Source organism: Bactrocera tryoni, chromosome 1 (assembly GCF_016617805.1).
Source record: "Bactrocera tryoni isolate S06 chromosome 1, CSIRO_BtryS06_freeze2, whole genome shotgun sequence".
Taxonomy (NCBI): Eukaryota; Metazoa; Arthropoda; class Insecta; order Diptera; family Tephritidae; genus Bactrocera; species Bactrocera tryoni.
In genome coordinates, this window is record NC_052499.1 from 48,525,847 (window position 1) to 48,549,854 (window position 24,008).

At 36.7% G+C, this 24,008-nt stretch overlaps 2 protein-coding genes across 2 annotated transcripts in view; one reads left to right on the plus strand and one right to left on the minus strand.

Annotated features, from left to right (window-relative positions):
* The window catches only part of LOC120766855 (glycerol-3-phosphate dehydrogenase [NAD(+)], cytoplasmic), a 27,800-nt gene extending 25,454 nt beyond the window's left edge, over positions 1-2,346 (plus strand). The window contains exon 9 of the mRNA XM_040092582.1: positions 1,752-2,346. Coding sequence (XP_039948516.1) covers positions 1,752-2,166 — 415 coding nt within the window. The 3' untranslated portion in view covers positions 2,167-2,346. The remainder of the gene's footprint in view (positions 1-1,751) is intronic.
* LOC120766857 (carbonic anhydrase 2-like) overlaps positions 1-8,662 on the minus strand; it is an 11,333-nt gene extending 2,671 nt beyond the window's left edge. The window contains exons 1-2 of the mRNA XM_040092585.1: positions 8,383-8,662; positions 44-141 (exon numbers count right to left, since the gene is read on the minus strand). Of these exons, the coding sequence (XP_039948519.1) occupies positions 44-141; positions 8,383-8,482 (198 nt within the window). The 5' untranslated portion in view covers positions 8,483-8,662. The remainder of the gene's footprint in view (positions 1-43; positions 142-8,382) is intronic.
* Positions 8,663-24,008: the final 15,346 nt, after the last annotated feature.

The window sequence follows — 24,008 nt, forward strand, 5'->3', positions numbered from 1 at the left end:
TTAACCCTAGTTTCTACTTGCTTTTCCATATACTATCACTCACCTTATTTGAGTTAATGGCAATTGGCGATTGCTTTTGGCCACCACATTGCGGATACTCCAGTTGCCATTCTGCGGGGTTGTCATAGGTGAAAGAACCAGCTGAAAGGTAAAAACAAAATTGAAATAAACAAAAGAAATGTCACACCATGCTGCCTCAAAAAATCATCACACGCGCGCATGAAATTTCGCTAATGCCGCTCATATAATTCAATGTATTTTGCAATTAAACGCTCACTTAGTTACTTAAGCAAATGTAAGTTGTTACTTAAGTAAATGTTAAGGAAAATGCTTGTAAATAACACAAACAACAATAGCAACGAGATATGATGTCAGTAAACGTTTTAAAATCGTATATTTGAAGAAATTTTAACAAAATCATATGAAAGCGTAAGTGCTGTGGAGCGTTTGATCTCAGTAATCATTTGTAAGCACTGAAATTTAGCAAACATGCGCATAATTGTGTGTTTTTATAAATGGCGCATGCGCGTAATAACCTTTTTGCCGGTACAATTAGTCTAAATTTTGTCCCACGCACACGAAGCACTGTGCCGTCGTGCGCTTATGTCAATCAGATGTTAGAGATACATGTGACTCGAAGTTCACAAAAGTAACGGCATATATGGTAATATAATATCTAGGTGAATAACCTGTTGTTAAGAGAAAAAAAAAATGAAGAAAATTAGGGCAATCTCAAAGAAGTAGAGCATACTATGAAATAGGGATGCCGTGAAAATGTTTGCTTAAATAATTTTAGTGGGAGACATATGTACATATGCGGTACTTCATCGTAACATGTACAAATTCAATAATTCAGAGAGCAGGATGCCTACAAAATTGTTAAAAAAAAATAAATAAAATTGAAAAAAAAAATTAAACTATTAGGGTGGTCCTTAAGTATAAAAATAAAATTTGATATTCACTTTTTTAAGTGTAAGATAACACATGGATTATCTATTTTTTTCTATGGTATTTACCATCTTGTAACATTTAAAAAATAAAGACTATTTTAACCATCATAATTTAGGTCCTGCTTTTTCGACTATAACAGTTCACTTGCATACGTTTTTACAGGCCATAAAATAAAATAATTTAAATAATAATTAATAGCGTCTGAGGGTTGTGCCAATCTACAGTTTTCAGCAGCAAAGCATGAAAAGTGAACTAGTGTCATAGCAAACAAAAATAGCTTCGGACTGGGACACTTCGTTTTACTGCTGGGTTCGAGCACTTGTTTGCATATGCCTACACCAAGCGGTATTACATACTCGTACTAATAACACAGTACGGACAGCTGTTTTATAAGCAGATTTGCCGTTTATAATATCCGACATTTCGCACGCGTACTTTTTCTTAGGGGCCCGACCGAGAGTGGAGATGTCATTTTCTTGGTATGTATTTAACGTCGCATCTTGCTGCCAGAGCTACAATTATGCGCCGGCACATCACCAACCATTATGTAAACTAACCGATAAGCGGCAAGTAGAGGAAGCAGCCATGCAGTAAATACTAATTCGGCAATTGGTACAATTGCACGCGCGCACACTCACACCCGCACCAACCGCCAACACACACAAATCGCACACTAACCGAGTTCACAAAGTAACACACGCATACTTTAGTTGCAGATTGGCTTATTTTGTTATGCTACCAAGTAGTGTATTTGTAGTGAGTTTGTTATGCAAATGTAAGCATTTCTACGTTATTTGCAGGGTGAAAACGCAAAAAAGCGATAAGGGCAAAGGCGGCAAGGGTGGCAAATCGGCTGGCGCATGCGTCAAGAAACCAAGCTATAAGGCGCCCACCCCTTGTTGTCAGCCCAAAAGCGGTGATGACACACAGAAGTGTAAATTTCACACGTTCAACTATCGTGTGACGCCACTGAAAGCCAAGAATGTCACATTCCGCTTGGTGCCCAAGGGCGAGAAGAAAGAGTTCGCCATCATGAATGCCAGCTCGAATAATATGTATCTCTTCAATGGATTTCGCACGCGTTGTGGCAAGGGTTTGCCGTTGGGTATGCGTGCGTTGTCGGGGGCGAGCAAACCGGTGCGCGCCCTCAATACAGGGCTCGGTGTGTTGGCCACCTTTTGTGCTTACAAATCGGCTAAGACTAATGCTAAATGAGTTAAGGCACAAAGTGTATAGGAAATTCAAAGTGATACTCATGCTTGTATGAGCGTAAGAAAGCAACGGAATTATTTATTTTTTAGCAAACCTTTACAGTTATCGGCAGTGCAAGTGTGTGTAAATACTGGTATTTATTTGGTAAAAGTATTTGCTAGAAACAAAAAAAATGTAACAGAAAATATAACAATATTAAATTACCTCAGTAACTGTAAATAATATAAAAATTGTAAAATAAAAAGCAGAACAAAAAAGCAACAATACAAATATTTATTCCAACGATACATTGACATTTTATCTTTAGCCATCAACCGGTAATATGTACATATATTTCAATTGTTTAAAAAAAGGGGCACAATGTGAAATTAAAAAAATATATTTTACCCATTTTTTAATAGTTTATAACATATGGAACATTTAGGCATACATAGCTCGGTGGGTAAAGGCGGTTGGGCAAACACCGACTATGTGATCTCACTTTTCAACTGGAAAAGAAGTTCCAAATAAACATAGAAAAATATGGCTGGTGTAAAGGTATGCGCAACACTCTAAACATCTATACGGATGGCTCGAAAATGGACGATGGAGTTGATGCGGGAATATACTACGCATAGTTAGGAAACTAGCGAAAGCAGCGGAGCTGGTCTCTAATGCACCGGCAGGCATCTACATAGACAGCCAAGCAAGATTGGTGAGATTGCTAAGAATGATGTGCGGCTAATATCCGAAAACGTGATCAATATTCGGAAACCCATGCATTTTCTATACGATGAAGCATGTTAAAGAAAATCAAAACCCGATGGAACGAGCTTCCTGGTTGCAAAACAGCAAAAGTCATGTGCAAAACGGTAGATCGGTAGTACACGAAATTCCCATTGGCACTTGATAGAAGAGACTGTAGGAACATGAAGGGAATACTAACTTGTCACTGTCTGTCTGTCTCGCGGAATGGGGCTGACAGATCGAGAAGACTGCGGGAAATGTCTAGAGCAAGGCTGCAGGAAACCAATGGAGCAATAAGGCTGACAGAACAAGAAGACTGCGGGAAATGTCTAGAGCAAGGCAACAGGGAAACAATGGAGCATCTCTTTTGCACTGGTCCTGCATTGGCACGTCTACGCTGTAAGCATCTGGGGTCCCCACGGTATGATACACTGGAGGATGTATCGATAATGAGGCTGCAGGGTCTGTTAAAATCCGCGTCAAGCGCAGGTATCTTAAAGGAAGACTACTCTTCATGTTCAAACTGGTCTATGCGTGGCTTATTGGTCTGCCAGATTAACCTAACCTGTTATTTCATAGCTGTGAATATTACCTCCTAAAACTTTTCATCAATATCACAAATAGTTTCTTCTGCTTTTTTTAAGCCGCAACTTTGTAAATTTTTAATATTTTTTCGATCTTAGGCGATTGAAAGGACAATATCAACAGCAAAGGTTTTTTTAGGTCTCATCTACGGAGAAAGCCGGAATCATTGAAGCAGTGGAGAGCCTTATTTTGGCGCAGTCCAAGATCACGTCTTCAAAATCTTTAAACGTTTGGGTTTACGAAAAAATCTTAATAGACCTTTTTTGTAGAGCATTCAATTTCCAACAAAATTTTAGGAACAAGATATATTTTTCAAGTAATTGAAAGCGAGATATAAATTTTCTATCTGATAATAAGAAAAATAGAAAACTGTATGTGTAGGAGGACCTTCCCGTTACAATTAAAACTCATATATGAGAGGCTTTCTTAGAGGTGTCTAGGAACCTATTTTCCCGAAGTACCAAACGAAAAAAAAAATTTTTTTTGAATCACTCTAATATATATACAAATAAATTAAAAAATATATGATATGTATCACTGATGATACATTGAGCGTATGCAATTCAACTTCGTAGTGACACGTTCGTGTATCATAGTTGATACAAATTTTTTGTTACGGTTATATTGCTGTCAAGATGTGTGGGATAGTTCAAAAATTCAACGATAGCCTCTAAAAACGCCTACAGCAATATAATTTCAAAAATAAGTGTTACACGTGTACCGTTAAAAATTAATTTTTGTATGGGGACAGGGAACCTGTTAAGATCAAAATATTGAAAATGTGAACCTATATGGAATAAATCGACGATTTTCTTGAAAATTATTCCTATGAAAATTGAAAATGCTTAAAAGCGAATAGTATTGAAAATGTATGTTGATGTTAGAGAATTAGCAGATACACGTTGCATGTCTAAAGAGGTTACGCTGGTCGAGTGCCCTCAAAAGCTCAACAATTTATTCTGAGAGTTTGGAGAAACCAATTGAATTTTATATTGACATTTTATATACAAAATGGCGACGGGTGGGACTCTTTTGCGGAAGCACATTTTTCGATGGTGATTCTAAGTATTTCGGCTATCTGAATAATAAATGGGATTCTAACCCACATTTACAACAAATTTTTACTTTAATGTCGAACTTCTAAATTTTAAGGTTAAGTTTTTCTCCCAATAAGTGTGCAATATATATAATTGTATATAAGAATAAAGTGCAGTAATAAAAAAAATATCATACGTTATTTATTAGATAAGACTTGTATTACTGTGAAGCTACAGTTAAAATTTCAAGCGGATACTTTCGGTAGCGATGTGAGTGGAACGATTTAAAAAATAGAGTTTCAAAAAAAAATATATATGTATATATACATACATATATAATGGGATGATGACCTTCGCTATCTTCAGCGAATTTTGTTTTATTTTCTGCCTATGAATTAAAAAAAAATTAAGGCAACGTTTACTCACTTATCACTATCCAAACACACAATACCACTGAAACGAATTTCTGCAAAATAAGTCGACAAAATGTAATATTCCATTCAAATAAATATGTCACGACAAAATAATTAAATTAAGCATTAATAACACTGCAAATTACCATTCAACTGTCTTTGTAAATGTTCTTTTAGTCAAGCTACTTTAAAAAATATAAAAATCGTTTGAAAATTGCCTTAATGGAAGAAAGTGTGAATAGAAAAAAGAGAGCTTAAATAACTCTAAATTGCAAGTTTGCCAGTTAGTAAAAGAAACAATAACAAGCTAATTTTCTATAGCATGAGTAGTTTAAGTGCGTCATAAAACTTTTAGAAGCTTTGCAGCTATTGATCGCCGGCTAAGCTGTGGTATTGAGAGTTTACGATTACTTTGTTTACACAAAGAAGCCGGTAAGTGTTAAAGTGGCTGCATATAAATTTCTAAAAAGTTATATAATGTATAAAATGCATAGTAATAAAAGTTCTCAAAATAATTATTTGGACAAAAAATGCTAATTTTAGTTTTATAAATTGAAATTGTGTATTAAAAAAAAATTTTTAAATTTCAAATACATCTACAATTCGTCAATAACGTAACATCACTTTTTATTAGTTTACATACGAAGGAAAAACAATTTAATAGAAACCACTAATATTGAAAAAATTAGAGTTTTGGTTATAAATGGTTCTATATTGGTTATATCTGACAGCGGAAGACGAAAATTTTATACTACATATATCTAATATGTTGTAGTGAATTGTAGGCAATAAATAATGCAATTTCGATTTTTTTCATGTTATGTTATTTTGCATTTTAGGTGACGAATGGCTGCAATATAACCTAATTACTTTCTTTAAATTCTTCAAATCCATATCGGGAAGTTTCAAGTGTTTTCCAAGTTCATATATTCTTAAAGTGCTTTAAATGTTTTATTTAACTTTTGTTGTACATATATGCTAATGAACTTTAAACATTTACTCGAAAAAATGAACGCTTATTTTATCAAAGTAAATCAGGAAATAGATCGCCGTGGCGTATACGTCACTCGAAAATCATTGACTACTTATATGGAGATAAGTACATTTAGTACATTTCACATTAAGTATTCCTGGTTGAAGTTAACTATAGAAATGTATATTCCATTTTAAAATTTCTCAATACTCATATTTTCACAATCTTTATCACTAATTATAGTTAATTACCAGACAATTATATCAGTTTTAGGAACGTGAGTGACTGATCACGTGTTAGTGCAAATATTTATACTAATACAGCTGAGTGTTGGGTTTTCTTACAAAAAATAGTGCAAATTTAATTTATACGAAAAAAATTTTATTTTATAATTTTTAAATTTAACTGCGATATTTTTATCAATTTTTTATACCCTGGACAGTTTGCTATAAATTTAATATGCACAGACATACACGTATGTTCAATGTTGATTCAACTACGCTATCGATCTGAAACTTTGCAAACGTCGTTTGCTCCACTAAAAGCTGCTCAGTTGTCAGAGTTGACGATATTGAAACACTATAGCATATATGTAAGTAGCTGTAATACAAACTGAACGGTCGGAATCAAGTGCTTGCATGGAAAACCTTTCCATTTTCGTATTTCCTATCAAACTTCAACTTATTTTTTTTTATATTTATACTAATAAATAAATAAAAAAATATGTATCATTTTGGTATACCACTTTTTGCTATTTTTCAGCTTCTAAAACTTTCATCCGAGTAAATCAAAATTTCCAGAATGAAAGCAAGCGTACCATTGTTATGCTACACGAACTGATATAGCATCGCCTCCGTAAATTTCACAAATTTCATTGCTGGCTTGCGTGGCATTATTCCCTTTTTTATAAAAAAATTTCAAAATATAGCGAATTTCTTCATTATTTTCACTCATTTTTGAACAGCTGTGACTTTTTTTCAATTTCAATTTTCGAATTTTATTTTTTTTTGTTTAAATGAATGGTTAAATAAATCTCAGCTTTCCAACACAATGTGATTGGTAGCACCAGAGATTTACGATTGCAACGACATCTATTGAGAAAATAGGAAAAGACTTTTTCGGCTACCCAATATTTTTACAAAATTTGGCATGGCTCTTTGTCTAAGGCAATCTTCGAAGAAATTGTTCAGATCGCATCACTATAACAAATGTATAGCGTAGGCAGCTGAATTATTAAAATCAGTTCTTGTAAGGAATATTTTGTGTTTGTGGAGCGTATTATAGCTTAGGTTTTTACAATATATAATATATAATATTTTTAGTATTAAGTAGGAGCGAGACAAGAAGAAGGGTGAAAGAAATATGTGGTAAAATGTATTACTTGTTTAAAGCAGAAAAAGATTGTTTTTTTTTTGTTTTTGAAAGAACTTAATTTTTAAATTTCTTTATCGATCATGCTTTATGGACATTCCCAATATCTCTAATCGTTTTCGAACAAAAGTAAACGCTTTTCATTTTATTTTTTCAAAAAAAAAATCTAAAGTGATATTAGGCTTCAGGGATTTATGTCTATCGGGATTTTATGTATGCTCAAGAAACACCTAATGACTCTTATGACCCTGCGAAAATCATAACCATGACCATAATATAAATTTAGATTCGTTGAGAACTTAATTAATGATATGTAATCACTTACGTACATTTTCTAGCTCAGCACTTAATAATTTGTTAAAATTCAACAGAACATAGAAATCAAGAAATATTGGCGGCCATTAGGGCAATCGATCATAAATCACAAAACACTGGTAAATTTATTCTGCGTTTGTTGAGATTAACTGAGCACTTGCATAAATACATACATACATAGATATGTAGATATTTGCACAGATACAAGGCACGCCTACGGAAATCTTTGACAGCTACGGAACTACTTATACCGGCAACAGGGCAGCACGAACGCTTAATACGCGGCTACTGGTGGTTAATTATATGAATGAGTGAGTGGTACACATAGGTATTTTGAGTTCTGTTCTTCGAATGCTACTCAAGTGTAACGAGGGTGAAGAGAGTGTGCAGAATATGAAAACAAATGATCAATGATCAGCGAAAAACAACTTCAGCGGGGAAAAAATAAATAAAATTGTTTAAAAGCATGCAAAAGTAATTAGAATGCAGCAGTAAATGCATAATAATATGCTATTTTGTTTTCAAATTTTTTTGTAATAATTCGTTAAATTTTTTTGTAAATTTTGTTTAAATTGTTTTATTTTAAAAATTTAATTTTTTTTTTTCAAAATTGAATTTTTTTTTCATTTAAATTCTTTTTCGAAATTTCCTTAAAAATTGTATTTATTTATAATTTAATATTTTTTTTAATTTTTTTTTTTTTCAGAATTAAAATTTTTTTTTTTTCAAAATTTCTTCCTTTCTGTAAAAGTGATACACCGCAATAACAAAAACACACAAAATTTGAAACCACACTCACCGCGCTGTGCAGTTGTAGTTGTTTCTGGATGATTAGCGGTGGTTAGGGGCAAGAAGAATAGCAACTTCTGACAAAGCTTGAAAAACTCGGCGAAATGCATTTTAGATTCACAAACACTTAGAGTACAATACAACAAGAAGAAGCACTTATTTGATATTTGGAGAACAACTCTGAACTTCCGTTACTTATGAGCCAGCCGAGTGCTTTGTTGGCGTTGTAAAAGTCGTTAGTATCGTAATAGGTTTTACAGACGCTACTAACCTGCCAGCTATCAAGCCATTGTCTTTTATACCTCTAGTTGAAAAGGCCTGCGCAGTCAGCTGTTGTAATTCATTTGGAAAATTGTACATTTGTCATTTTGCATTGCCGTCTTAGGCGGAGCAACAGATAAGAAGAGCTTAACGATATATTCACTCAAAATCCAATTATTTGTTTAAGAGCTGTCATTAAAATATTTCCGTGAAATAAATCTTTTTTTTTGTCTCCAGACAACTGGAGCCCGTTCTAAAAATAAATAAAAATATTGACTTGAAAGTTCAGGAAGTTTTAATAGCGGAAAGGAGTCGACATGTATATGGCCATATAAAAAAGAAAGTTGACAGCTGACAATGAAATAAGAGTGTTAGTAAAAAATTTTAAAAACGAAAACTAAGATCTTTTGATTCAAGCTCAGAAAGTTAATAGAAAGATATTTTGTTTACCATTGCACCATTTATATAGCAAACGACTGGAGAAAAATTTTATAGGTTTCAAAAAACAAAAAATTATTTCCAAAATATCGAATTTTTGTTTCTAATAAAAACAAGAAAAAACGTTAATTTCGGCGGCACCGAAGCTAATATACCCTTCACAGGTGCATTTCTTTTAGTAACTATGTGTTCAGTATATGGAAGCTATAAGCTATAGTAATCCGATCTTCTTCTTCTTCTTAATTGCCGAGTTAACAACAGCGCGCCAGTCGTTTCTTCTTTTCGCTACGTGGCGCCAATTGGGTATTCCAAGCGTAGCCAGGTCCTTCTCCACTTGGTCCTTCCAACGGAGTGGAGGTCTTCCTCTTTCTCTGCTTCCCCCGGCGGGTACTGCGTCGAATGCTGGAGTGTTTTCATCCATTCGGACAACATGACCTAGCCAGCGTAGCCGCTGTCTTTTAATTCGCTGAACTATGTCAATGTCGTCATATATCTCGTACAGCTCATCATTCCATCGGATGCGATATTCGCCGTGGCCAACGCACAAAAGACCATAAATCTTTCGCAGAACTTTTCTCTCGAAAACTCGCAACGTCGACTCATCAGTTGTTGTCATCGTCCAAGCCTCTGCACCATACAGCAGGACGGGAATTATGAGTGACTTATAGAGTTTGGTTTTTGTTCGTCGGGAGAGGACTTTGCTTCTCAATTGCCTACTCAGTCCGAAGTAGCACCTGTTGGCAAGAGCAATCCTGCGTTGGATTTCCAGGCTGACATTGTTGGTGGTGTTTACGCTGGTTCCAAGATAGACGAAATTATCTACGACTTCACGACTACGTTATGACTGTCAACAGTGACGTGAGAGCCAAGTCGCGAGTGCGGCGACTGTTTGTTTGATGACAGGAGATATTTCGTCGGTGGGCTTTAATCTTTCACACAATACGCTCGATAGAACCTTATATGCGATGTTGAGGAGGCTAATCCCACGGTAGTTGGCGCAGATTGTGTCGTCTCCTTTTTTATGGATTGGGCATATCACACTTAAATTCCAATAGTTGGGCATGCTTTCGTCCGACCATATTTTGCAAAGAAGCTGATGCATGCTTCTTATCAGTTTTTCGCCGCCGTGTTTGAATAGCTCGGCCGGCAATCCATCGGCCCCCGCCGCTTTGTTGTTCTTCAGACGGATAATTGCTATTCGAACTTCTTCTTGGTCGGCCAATGGAACGTCTGCTCCATCGTCATCGATTGGGGAATCGGGTTCGCCTTCTCCTGGCGTTGTGCATTCACTGCCATTCAGCAGGTTGGAGAAGTGTTCCCTCCATAATTTAAGTATGCTCTGCGCATCGGTGACTACATCACCTTTGGGGTTTCTGCAAGAGTATGCTCCGGTCTGGCAACCTTCAGTTAACCGCCGCATTTTTTCGTAGAATTTTCGAGCATTACCCCTGTCGGCCAGCTTATCAAGCTCTTCGTACTCACGAACGTCGGCCTCTTTTTTTTTCTGTCTGAAAATGAGTCTCGCTTCCCTCTTCAACTCTCGGTATCTATCCCATCAGGCACGTGTTGTGGTCGATCGTAACGTTGCGAGGTAGGCAGCCTGTTTTCTCTCCGCTACGACACGGCACTCCTCGTCGTATTAGCTGTTTTTTTGCACTTTCCGAAAACCAATGGTTTCGGTTGCAGCTGTACGTAAGGAATTTGAAATGCCGTCCCACAGTTCCCTTATAACGAGTTGTTCACGAGTGCTCTCAGAGAGCAGGATTGCAAGCCGAGTAGAAAATCGTTCGGCTGTCTGTTGTGATTGCAGTTTCTCGACGTCGAACCTTCCTTGTGTTTGTTGGCGTGCGTTTTTTGCTGCACAAAGGCGGGTGCGAATCTTGGCTGCAACAAGATAGTGGTCCGAGTCGATGTTAGGACCTCGGAGCGCACGCATATCAAAAACACTGGAGACGTGTCTTCCGTCTATCACAACATGATCGATCTGGTTGGTGGTTTTTCGATCCGGACACAGCCAGGTAACTTGATGTATCTTCTTATGCTGGAATCTAGTACTACAGATAACCATATTTCGGGCCCCGGCGAAGTCGATCAGCCTCAACCTATTTGGGGATCTTTGGTCACATCGTCCTTCTCTTCCGTCGGGGCGTGGGCGCAGATCAGCGATATGTTGATGAACCTCGCTTTGATGCGGATTGTGGCTAGACGTTCATTCACCGCATTGAATGATAGTACTCGGCGACGGAGTCTCTCTCCACCACGAATCCCACACCAAACTTGCGCTCTTTTACATGGCCACAAGGACCTACTCGTCTCTGTCCTTGTGGACGGCGGTGATGTCACCCTTTATTTTCACGAGGACATCCACCAGTTGGGCAGCGGCACCTTCCCAATTAAGGGACCGGACATTCCAGGTGCATGCCCTCAAATCGTAGTCCTTATTTCGTTTGCCATGGTCGTCATCAAAAGGGGGGTCTCTCATCCGAGGCTGTCGTTTAGTTTTCATTGGTACTGTTTTTTACGTGGCGGGTCCCAAACCCAGCGCACAACCCTATGTAGGGGATGTTTCGCCTTCTCACTTTAGCTCGCCTTCAAACGAATGTTCTTAGGCTACCCAGAGGATACTTGGTCAAAGACCGTAAGTCGTGAGCTGCTTGAGTCATATGTAAAAGAATCGTTTCTGGCCACTCCCAAGTGAATGGCGATCAGAGAACTTTCCTCACTTGCATGTACTTCTACACATGACTCCATCCTCCCATCCGATCTAAACAATTTTTTCGTAGATTATATTATTGCCTTAAGCCATGTCGAATTTCGCGAAGATACCACGTCAAATGCGAAAGTTTTCTATACAAGCCTTGTTTGCGATCGTTCGGTTTGAATGGCAGCTATAAGCTGTAGTTAACCGATCTGAACAATTTCTTCGGAGATTACATTGTTGCCCTAAAAAATAACCTGTGCCAACTTTTGTGAAGATAAGTACATTGTGAAATGTGAAAGCTTTCCGACAAAAGAGCAGCTCCTTAAAGAGAAAGTGACGTTTGTAAAATTTCAAAACGATATCCTAAAAACTGAGGGACTAGTTCGTTTAAATACAGACGGACGGACGGACAGACAGACGGACATGGCTAAATCGACTTAGCTCAACATACTGATCATTTATATATATACTTTATAGGGTCTCCGACGCTTCCTTCTGGTTGTTACAAACTTCGTGACAAACTTAATGTACCCTGTTCAGGGTAGATGAAAAATTATGTTTTACAAATATAAACGGGCTTATTTTAAGCATAAATAATATTATGAGGGCATTATTGCAGAATGAATTAGTACAAAAAACATTTACCTATGTTAACTTTCTCTATAACCTCGAATAGCTTCAGCTTAGTTAAAAGGTTTTAACATATTCAATAAAATAATGAAATAACATTTACCTAACATGTGATCACAAATGACCAGAACTAACAAAAAACATTTTCACATATTTTATTACAAATCTTTATTAACACCTTCAAAATAGTTCAGGGCTCCTACACCAACACAAGTGTGCCAATGATTAATTCAACTTACCATACATTCATTGTAAACCTCGGCTCTGACGGCCTTCAGTGAATTTGTTGTTTTTTTTTCTTTCGGCTCATATTTGGTGCGCCTTTCTCGGAATCCACGTTTTGTCCCCAGTAATGATGTTTATGATGAATGTAGGATTCTCATCCACGTCATCAAGTATTCCTTAGGTATTTTGGTACGAGTCTAACATGGATACGTTTCATACTCGAAACATTAACCAAAATAATGTAGTCGATGCATAAGAGATGTTGAGAATCTCTCTTATTTTTCTTATGCCAGTGCGATGATATTCAAGCAGTGGCTCTTTAACTTTTTCGATGTTATCGTCATTAACAAAGGACGATGGACAACTCTCAGCAGGCTAGTTTAGTGCCACTTAAATACTTGTGGTCGTGATAAAGTAGACTCTGGAAAAAAATGCTTCAACATAAACAAGCAGCTTCGAAAGACACACTAATTGTCATAATTTTTGAATGTTAATGAACCATCATGTTTTGTATAAAAAATAGTGCTCAACCCAATAGTTACTGGACGGTTACTAAATGAATTGGCCTGCAAACGACGTACTCCTTTGTAGGTGGTCCTTCAAAAGATTATATAACACAAAAAATAACCAAGAATGCACAAACTGATATTGAATGACCATTAAATGAGCTTGATCGAAAGAATAATCCATCATGATAGCGTGAAAAAATAGGAAATACAAAAAATCTTATAACCAGCATTAGCTCATCAGAACATCATAAAATGTATATGTATGTTGGATTCTCCATTTGTATTAAACATATTGGTGAATCGATAATTTTAATGGCTTGCGTCAACAAATCTCTTCTAAGCATAGCCGGTAAGTATAAAATTTGAACACTGAAATATTGTTAAAAGCGTATAATTAGTTATCGAAATTGATATTTTTTAAATTTAAAAAATGTCTCATACCATATATTGTTGGAAAGGTGAGATTTTAAGCTTCATTTAACCTAAAAAAATTCGGAGAAGTTGAAAAAAAGATACAGCTGTTTAAGAAGGAGTGAAAATAATGAAGAAATATATTTTTTATATTATATTTTGAAATTTTTTATAAACAAGTAAGGAAGGGCTAAGTTCGGGTGTCACCGAACATTTTATACTCTCGCATGGTAAAGTGATAATCGAGATTTCATAATACGTAATTTTGCATATTTTTCAAATACCGTATTTTTGTAAAGTTTTATTCCGCTATCATCATTGGTTCCTAATGTATATACTCGTATTATACAGAGAAGGCATCAGATGGAATTCAAAATAGCGTTATATTGAAAAAAGGCGTGGTTCTTAACCGATTTCACCCATATTTTGTACATGTCATCAGGGTGTTAAGAAAATGTTACATACCGAATTTCATTGAAATCGGTCTAGTAGTTCCAGAGATATGGTTTTTGGTCCATAAGTGGGCGAGGCCACGCCCATTTTCAATTTAAAAAAAAAGCCTGGGTGCAGCTTCCTTCTGCAATTTCTTCCGTTAAATTTAGTGTTTCTGACGTTTTTTGTTAGTCGGTTAACGCACTTTTAGTGATTTTCAACATAACCTTTGTATGGGAGGTGGGCGTGGTTATTATCCGATTTTTTCCATTTTTGAACTGTATATGGAAATGCCTGAAGGAAACGACTCTGTAGAGTTTGGTTGACATAGCTATAGTAGTTTCTGAGACATGTACAAAAAATTTAGTAGGGGCGGGGCCACGCCCACTTTTCCAAAAAAATTGCGTACAAATATGCCACTCCCTAATGTGATCCTTTGTGCCAAATTTCACTTTAATATCTTTATTTATGGCTTAGTTATGACACTTTATAGGTTTTCGGTTTCCGCCATTTTGTGGGCGTGGCAGTTGGCCGATTTTGCCCATCTTCGAACTTAACCTTCTTATGGAGCCAAGAAATACCAAGTAATGTACCAAGTTTCATCATGTTATCTCAATTTTTACTCAAGTTACAGCTTGCACGGACGGACGGACAGACAGACATCCGGATTTCGACTCTACTCGTCCCCCTGATCACTTTGGTATATATAACCCTATATCTGACTCGTTTAGTTTTAGGACTTACAAACAACCGTTATGTGAACAAAACTATAATACTCTCCTTAGCAACATTGTTGCGAGAGTATAAAAACAGAAGAATGCCACACAAGCCGCCAAAGAAATTTTGTGAAGTTTACGGAGTCGATGCTGTGTCAGTTCGTGGAGCACAACAATGATTCGCTCGCTTCTGTTTATGGAAATTTCGATGTGAAAGATGCACCTCGCTCTGGTCGACCTATCGGTGAAAAAGTCGATGAAATTATGGAAAAGATTGAACAGGACCGTCACATAAGCAGCCATGACATTGCCAAGAAACTTAGTACATATTTATCATCAAACGGTTTTAAACCATTTAATAAAGGCTGGTTACAAAAAGAAGCTCGATAAGTGGGTACCACATGAATTGTCTGTTAAAAATTTAATGGACCTTATTAACATATGCGATTCTTTGCTGAAACGAAATGAAATCGAACCATTTCTGAAGCGAATGGTGGCACATACATTGTATACATTTTTTAATCCTCAGGACCTCCTCCATCCATCCGTACAATCAAATCGCGGCGCCAAAAGAATCGTAATATTGCCCGAATGGTAACAAGGGACGAAAAGTGGACCAATTACGACAATAATGTGCGAAAAAGGCCATGGTCCAAGCATGGTGAAGCTCTACAAATTGTCACAAAGCCAGAATTGACGCCTCGAAAGGTTATGCTGAGTGTTTGATGGGATTGGAAAGAAATCATCTACTGTGAGCTGATTGATTCTAGATTTTACTGTCAACAATTGATGAGATTGAAGCAAGCAATTGAAAAAAATGGCCGAAACTGATCAACAGAAAGGGCTTCGTTTACCATCAGGACAACGCTAGATCACACACATCTTTGATGACTCGGCAAAAACTAAGAGAGCTTGGCTGGGAAATTTTGATGCATCCACCATATAGCCCTGACCTAGCACCATCGGACTACCATTTGTTTCTGTCAATGCAGAACTCTCTTAATGGAGTAAAATTGGCTTCAAGATAAGTTTATGAAAATTACTTGTCGCATTTTCACACTGATGGAATAATGTCTCTAAATTTCAAAATTCTTCGAATTTCTGAGAGTGTGTAATTCAGATCGAACTTAGGCTTACTTACGTCTTCATTAAATATTATGAACGCATACACCACAAAGTAGATGGGTTTTATGGGTTTCATTATTTTCCAAGCTGGTTTTGTTTAGTATTAGAATATCATTTTTAAAAGGGTTTTGTGGAGATAAACATTTTATTGCGATGTATCAAAATTTTTGGCGCCGATTCGAAACCAAGTGCAGCCAGGTTCTTCTCCATCTGATCTTTATAACGCAGTGAAAGTCTACCTCCTCCTCTGCTACCACCGGTGGGTACTGAATCGAAAACCTTCATAGCTGGAGTGTTCTCTTCCATCTGGATAACATGACCTAGCCAGCGCAGCCCGTGTCTCTTGCTTCCTTGTAGTACATATGTCAATGTCGTCATATAGTATAACTCGAACAACTCATCGTTTCTTCCACTGCGGACCTTGCAATGCGCAAAGGAACATAAATCTTCCGCAAAACTCTTCTCTCGAACAATCCTAAGGCTTACTCATCAGATCTCATTGTCCATGCCTCCGTACCATATATTTAGCAGGACGGGAATGATGAGGGACTTTGGTATTTGTTCGTCGGAAAAGAACTTTACTTTTCAATTGGATTTCAAGGCTGAGCATATACCATATAATTCACATATTAATGCTGTCCGAGCGTAACAGCTAAACTTCTACGCTTATTGGTTTGGTTTCAACACCACAAATGCAATCACAATTGCTTCAGCTTTGATGCATTAAATGCAAAAGTAACAATAATCAAAAACAGTTAGCGTAAAGCAATAGAGTGCCAGCAATAAATTGTCAATATTTTAGCTGAATAACAACTGGACTTTAGCGCTTTCGTTTTCGTTTACTTAGCAAACGAAAATTGCGTTAGTCTCCCGAAAACCGTAGCAGCTGACTGACAAACCGTTACGTCACAACCCTCAAACTGGTAAGAACACGTGCTAATATGCAGCAGATGACGGTTTCTGCGCCAACCAAGCCATTCGCACCAGCAACGAAGTTAAGCGAACATCAGTTGCCAACCGAAACCGGCTAATTAGTACGAGATTTATACAAAAACCGGCGAATGTCAAAGAAAGTCGCAGACAATGACATCAGTCTAACTGCTGCAGTCGAAGAAAGTTAGTCATATAAGCAGAAGAAAATGGTTCCTGATGATTTTGCGATCCATTCGTTTTTACTATGGAGTAAAGTTACCTCATGTGTAACACAAGACATGTGATGTAAATGCAAGTAGCACATGCGCGTGCGCAACAGTTAAACAAACTTACAAGCTTATGAAGGCTTACACACCCACCCACCCACACACATATGTGTATCTATGAAGCATTGTGCATGCGCACGAATCAACAAATATCAGATTTGTATGAATATTCAGCAAATAAAGAAGACGTTCCAGACACCACTTCTGGTTCTGGTGAAACAACTTAAATTTCGAAATGGCATTAGAACTTTTATTTATTAAATGTGTTCTTTTTAAAGATGACCTGTTTGCGCTCGCACACAAACATATACAATCATCTGCAACTAGTTTATGTACGTATGTACATATGTATGTATATGTGTTATATATACATTTAATATAGTGTATTTCACTGTTACTGCGAGCTGCAGGTTTTTTGTGCTAGTCGGTGCTAATTTATGCAAATAAAGAAATTATTCGTTGCATAAAAACGTCTGCATGACTAAAAATACGTACACACACACATACATGAGCGTACATACTGACGTGTTTCCTTGGCACTACTGTGCTACATTTATTTGTTTGTGCTCCGAAAAAAAACAAGAACACTATAATTTTAGAATTCTTGCACAAGTTTCTTTGCAATTCAAGTTACCAATTCGAGATTTTTATAATCCCCATTTGCATTAGCGCTTCCCGCTTCTTTATCCCCCCACAACTAATATGCTCATATGTACATATGTATATGGTAGATATCATCATCAGTTGTGCGTATGTTTATATATGTATATAGGTGTGTATATGCAAACATATGCAGTTATTTATGCACATAGGTATGTTATTGTTTATGCGCACTTCATTGCTGACCTTCAAACTAATGGAATAGTCAACAGTCTTTAGTTGGGACCAGTCTTGTTGAAGCGTAACCAACAATTGGAGATTCTATCAATGGTTAAACTTGTATATATAAATCAGTTGTTTGTGCCATTAGCGGCGAAATTTCGGCAATAAATCTACGTTTGTACCCACATCCATATACTAAAAATAACAAAAATATTAAGCACTCCATTAACACACATTTTTTGTTTAGTTAAAATCATTCAATTACTGGTTATTGATCCCAAAATGTATAGCTGTTATCTTACCAATATATTCGATTTCTCGAATTTCAAAGAATAATTCTTTAATTAAATAGCTTTTTGTTAACAAATAATCAATAAAAAGCAAGACTAGCTCGTATTTAGGTCATTAAAACAATAATAAAACAAATTTGGGGTATTCACGAAGTTACATAAAAAGCTGGTGAAGCTGTAATTATGTAATTATTCTATTTCAACTATTATTAATATTCAAATATTTTTTGTAGCCTAGAATGAAGCCATGTGTTGAAGTTAACGCAAGTGAGAAAAGTTCTCTGAGCGCCATTCACTTGGGAGTGTCCAGAAACAAATCTTTTACTTATGACTCAAGCAGCTCACGACTTCCGGTCTTAGACCCAAGTATCCTCTGAATAGGCTGACATCACCGCCGTCCAAGAAATACGTTCGATGGGACAAGGACTGAAGCGAGTAGGAGAAAACTTCTCTGAGCGCCATTCACTTGGGAGTGTCCAGAAACAAATCTTTTACATATGACTCAAGCCGCTCACGACTTCCGGTCTTAGACCCAAATATCCTCTGGATAGGCTGACATCACCGCCGTCAAAGAAATGCGTTCGACGGGACAAGGACTGAAGCGAGTAGGTCCTTGTGGCATTCACTACAGTGGTCATATGAAGGAGCGCAAATTTGGTGTGGGTTTCGTGGTAGGAGAGACCCGGCATTCACTCCGGTGGATGAACGTTTAGCCACAATCCACATTAAAGCAAAGTTCTTCAACATATCGCTGGTTTGCGCCCACGCCCTGAAGGAGAAGAAGAGCGATGTGATCAAGTATGCCTTCTATGAGCGCTTGGAGCGCAGCTATGAGAGCTACCCCTACCACGATGTCAAATCGTGTCTGGTGACTTAAACGCCAGGATGGGCAAAGAAGGAATCTTTGGCACAACGGTCGGGAAATTCAGCCTCCATTAGGAAACATCCATAAATTGGTTGAAGCTGATCTTCTTCGGCGGGGCCCTAAATATGGTTATCTGTAGTACTAGATTCCAGCAGGCTGTCCACGGTTCAAAAAGTCACCAACCAGATCGAACATACTGTGATTGACAGAAGACTCGTCTCCAGTGTTTTAGGCGTGCGTACGCTCCGAGGTCCTAACATTAACTCGGACCACTGTCTTGTTGCAGCCAAAAAACGCACCCGTCTCTGTGCAGCAAAAAACGAACGCAACAAACTCAAGGAAAATTCGACGTCGAAAAACTGCAGTCACAACAGGCAGCCGAACGGAATTGTACTCGACTTGCACCGTCCTGCTCTCTGAGAGCACTCGTCAACAACTCGGTATAAGGGAACTGTGGGACGGCATTTCAAGCTCCATACGTACAGCTGCAAAATGCAAAAGAACAGCTGGTACGATGTGGAATACAGTGGAGAGAAAACAGACTGCCTACCTCGCAACGTTACAATCGACCACAACACGTGCGAGATGGGATAGATACTGAGAGTTGAAGAGGGAAGCATGCAGACAAAAAAGAGAGTGGCCGAAATGCATGGGTTCGAAGAGCATGAGAAGTTGGCCGATAGGGGTAATACTCGAAAATTCTACGAAAAGTTGAGGCGACTAACAAAAGGTTTCCAGGTCGGAGCATTCTCTAAAGGTGATCTAGTGACTGATGCCCAGAGCTTACTGAAATTATGGAGGGAACATTTCTCCAACCTGCTGAATGGCAGTGAAAGCATAACACCGAGAGCTGGTGAACCCATTCGACCGCGAAGCGCTGAACAACATTCTGCAATGAAATGATACAGAAAATTTGTGAATGCCCTGATTGAAACTTAAACAGAAAGAAAATAATAAAAGGTTTTATACTAAAAGTAGATATAATGGTTCATTGCTTAACATGTTTTACAACAGTTTTTGTTGAAATTGTTCCATTAAGAGGTTTTTATGACAGTAAGCTCCTTTTGTCATATCAGCTATAATTATTAAAAAATATGGGGGTAAATAATTTTAGTTAAAATTTTAATAAAACACACAAACGAAACCACCAGCCAGCATTTATTTTTATGTTTTTACCTTGTGAATTAAAATATAAAGTGCATAATACTTTTTTTTTATAAAATATCAAAAAGCACAGTGTGCAAATAGAAGGCTTTTATTGCTAAAAAGTTTAATGCTTTCATTTCGAAGATGTTGTTTCCGCCACTTAAAACAATGAATTATTTTTCAATAATAAAAAAGTATTATTTTAGTATGCTTTATTAAATTTATATTTCAATAAAGTACTGCAGTTGTAAGAAAAGGTGACAAAATCTATATACATAACAATTAAGGAAGGCCCAAGTTCGGGTGCAACCGAACATTGTAGCAAAAGTTTGCAAGAGTATAAAAATTATGTATGTGTCATGTTTCTCCGGGGTTAACTCCTAAACTACTGAACCGATTGTAGTAAGATTTAGCACACTGTGTACAGTTTGATTCAACAAAAGAGACAAACTAGTTTATATCTCATTTATATTAAAAGTGAAACATTAGAAAAGGATTCTCTTTGAATGTCTATTATATATCTCACCGATTGACTAATAAGTTCGCAATTGGAACTTTCATCCATATACTGGAAAGTCAAAGAATCAGATGGAATTGAAAAATCATAGGAATGTTAAGATTATATTATACGATATACTAAATTTGGTCATTAATGGTCGAGCAGGTCCTGAAATGTGGGTTTTTACTGAAATGTGGGCGGTGGCACGGTGGCATTTTGACGCCGTCTTCCAGTCCTCTTGTAACATACTATTTTATTATTATTTACTATATTATTTATGGATTTATCGCACTTTTAGTAGCTCTTAAGGAAACTGTAATATGGAGAGGGAGCTGGGTTATCATCCGATTTCATCCAGTTTTACCACATTGGCTAAGCGCCCCAAGAGATTTGTTTTGAGCAAATTTGGATGCTGTATTATATGTAGCTTAGGAGATATGTACATTCAACCTTTTAGATTGCCTATTGGGATGACAATACCGTGATACGTGTCAAATTAACTTAGTATTATTACTTAATTTAGTGCTTAGTTAGGACACTTTATAAATTTTCGTTTAATAGCGTTTTCTGGGCGTGGCTGTGGTCCAACTACGCGAATTTATATTATATTATACAAATAATCTTAAACATTTTTATTATCTATAAATATATATAAATATTACAAAACCTACTTGTCGATTGTTTGTTCGCAGTAAATTCCTAAGCCCTGAACCTATTATAAACAGTTCTAGCGTACTTATTCTAACTCAGATGATAAGAAATGTTATATAATAATATGAAGGCGTGAAATTATTTTATTGACAATTATTTGTTTATTATATGACAAAAGGTAGTCTAACAGATGGCGATGTAAGGTAATTATCTCTGAGGATTAAGTAGCTTGCGCTCTATTAAAGGTTAAATTACATGTCATATAAGTATACATATATTGCAAGAGATTAAGTAATTGCGGTATAGATGCAATATTACAAAAAACTTCAATCAAACTTTGAGATGAGTGAACATTTGCCTAGAGAAATGCAAGATTTAATCTTGAAAATTTAAACAATAAACTTTTCGGTGTTGCTGTCAGACTATTGTCGGATTTTTTCAGACAGATCTTAACAGAAAACGTTTGGTTAACAAAAATATTACCGGAAATATTTTTGAAGCAATCATTTTGACTGGTAAGTTCAATAGAGAAATGTTGCTATTGCATTCCTTTTCAATGAATCTACCTTACCCTTCCAATGGCTACAGTTTTCGATTATTTCAACTTTCACCATGCCTATAAATAAGTCTCAAAGTCAAAAATATATATTTGCGGTTTAGATTTTAAAAATTAATCTTTCTTATGGGTAAAATTTTTTATGAATCTTTTACAAATCTCTACCCAAGTTGAATCTCCTAGATTCTTATACCAGCAGGAAGCAATAAGGTTTTCGTCTTTATTTGTTAATAATGTTTACACCGAATTCAATAGTTTATAGCATTTTAAAATAGTAAGACTTTGTTCATAATTTTTAAATTCTTAATTTATTCTTCAAACCTTTGTCGGCCCCCTCAAAGTAAACCCCCTTGGCAAAAACTTATTTTATTGTGCCAACGTTATTTCCAATCCTCGAAACAGATGTTAAAGTCAATTTCGGAAATAACCTTCAATGTGCGTAGCGATTCACGTTTAATGCCTTGAACTGACTAAAAACGGTTTCCCCGGAGCGGTCGTTCAAGTTTGCTGAAAGGCCAAAAGTCACATGGAGTTAAGTCAGGCGAATACGATGGTTGCGGCATGATGTTGATTGAAAATTTGGCGAAAAACTCTCGAAGAATCAATGCGGCGGCGACGGTTCATTATCGTGCTGTAAAGCCAAGAGTTTTCCGCAATAATTCCGGCCTCTTTTTACGAAGAGCTTCGCGTAAACGATGCATAACACTTAAATATCTAGTATTCCTTGTTGACAGTTTGCACATCTTGAAAATCAAAGAAAGCAGCTTTGACGTGGTTTTTTGGCTTCGGCTCACCTTTTACACGATATTCGTCTTTTTCCAAGTCGCGAGCATAGATTCAAGACTCATCGTTTGTAATAATACATGTAATGACATCCTGGTAGTTGAAAATCACTGTTTCGCAGACGTTACGCGACGCTGCTTTCACTTTTCTTAAGCCCAAATGATCTTTCAAATCACTGATTCACTGATCCTTCCGATATTCCAACAATGGCAGTAAGATCTCTGCCTATTAATCGTCGATTCTCAAGCGCCAATTCCTTTATTTTTATGGCGTGCTGTTCATCAGTTGATTTTGTAGACCGTCCTGGATGTGGTTCGTCGTTAATTAATATCAGTAAATCTTTCAAAAACGCAAAATATTATTTTACAAAGAACAGAAATTTGTAAGAATTTCGATGCAATCTAGACATGTTTCTAAGATACAGTTCAATTATATTCTTGGATGCAACAGGAATCCTTCGGTCGATCAAGTACTAAGGCTAGCCGCTCAATAATAATTATTCTTTTAAAATTTTCCACACAGGTTTACAATTTCTTCTTAAAATAAAATATCAAAATACGCTCTCACTGTCTATCTGCAATGGTGGAAAGAGCCACTTATACGAGCTTTGTTGAATAGTCTTCTGTTCGAAGATCTGATCTCCGTTAAATCTACGTTGCCCACCAAAGAGGCTTCCCTTTACCTTTCTGAGCTTTCAAAGGCAGTAGCTTTCAAGAGTAGTTCTACTCACAGAGCTGAAAACCTCATCAATCGCACACGCAGATAGGATAGATTCCATGTCGTTTGGGGTTGGAAAAGTTGATCGAACCTTCCTGCATTACAGATGTCAATTGATATTTCTGAAGTTTCTATAGGTTTTGCACTTCGGGCGCAAAGCGTCCAAGCTGAAACAGAATTCAACCTACAATACCAGAAATATTTGCTACTTGCACCAATAGTAAGTGTTTCGTTAGGCTTCTTCTTTTGCTTCTTGTTTGCATTATTATGTGATTCCAGAAATTAAAGATCCTACCGTATAAGGAAGTGCCCACCGATTGTTGCCATGTTAAAATATTTCCTCACATGTTACAACCGGCTTAGGAAATCCCTTTAAGAATTTTTCATTTCACCGAAATAAGGGCAATAATTCTAGAAATCCGAACGAAGACCATCGTTGTACAGAGTTTTACAAAAACGTTAATTAGAACTTACTAGCGTTTTCAGTACATAAAGTACATATGTATTTGAAAGTACAAACTCCTTGAACATCCCTTGAAGAAACACAGACTGGCTTCTAGTCAGCGAGCTCTCTTGCAAATCCACTAAATACCCTCTAGTTAATAAAACAAAAACAAAGTTTTTGTGAGGTAAAATAGATGTGCACTAACATAAGTATAT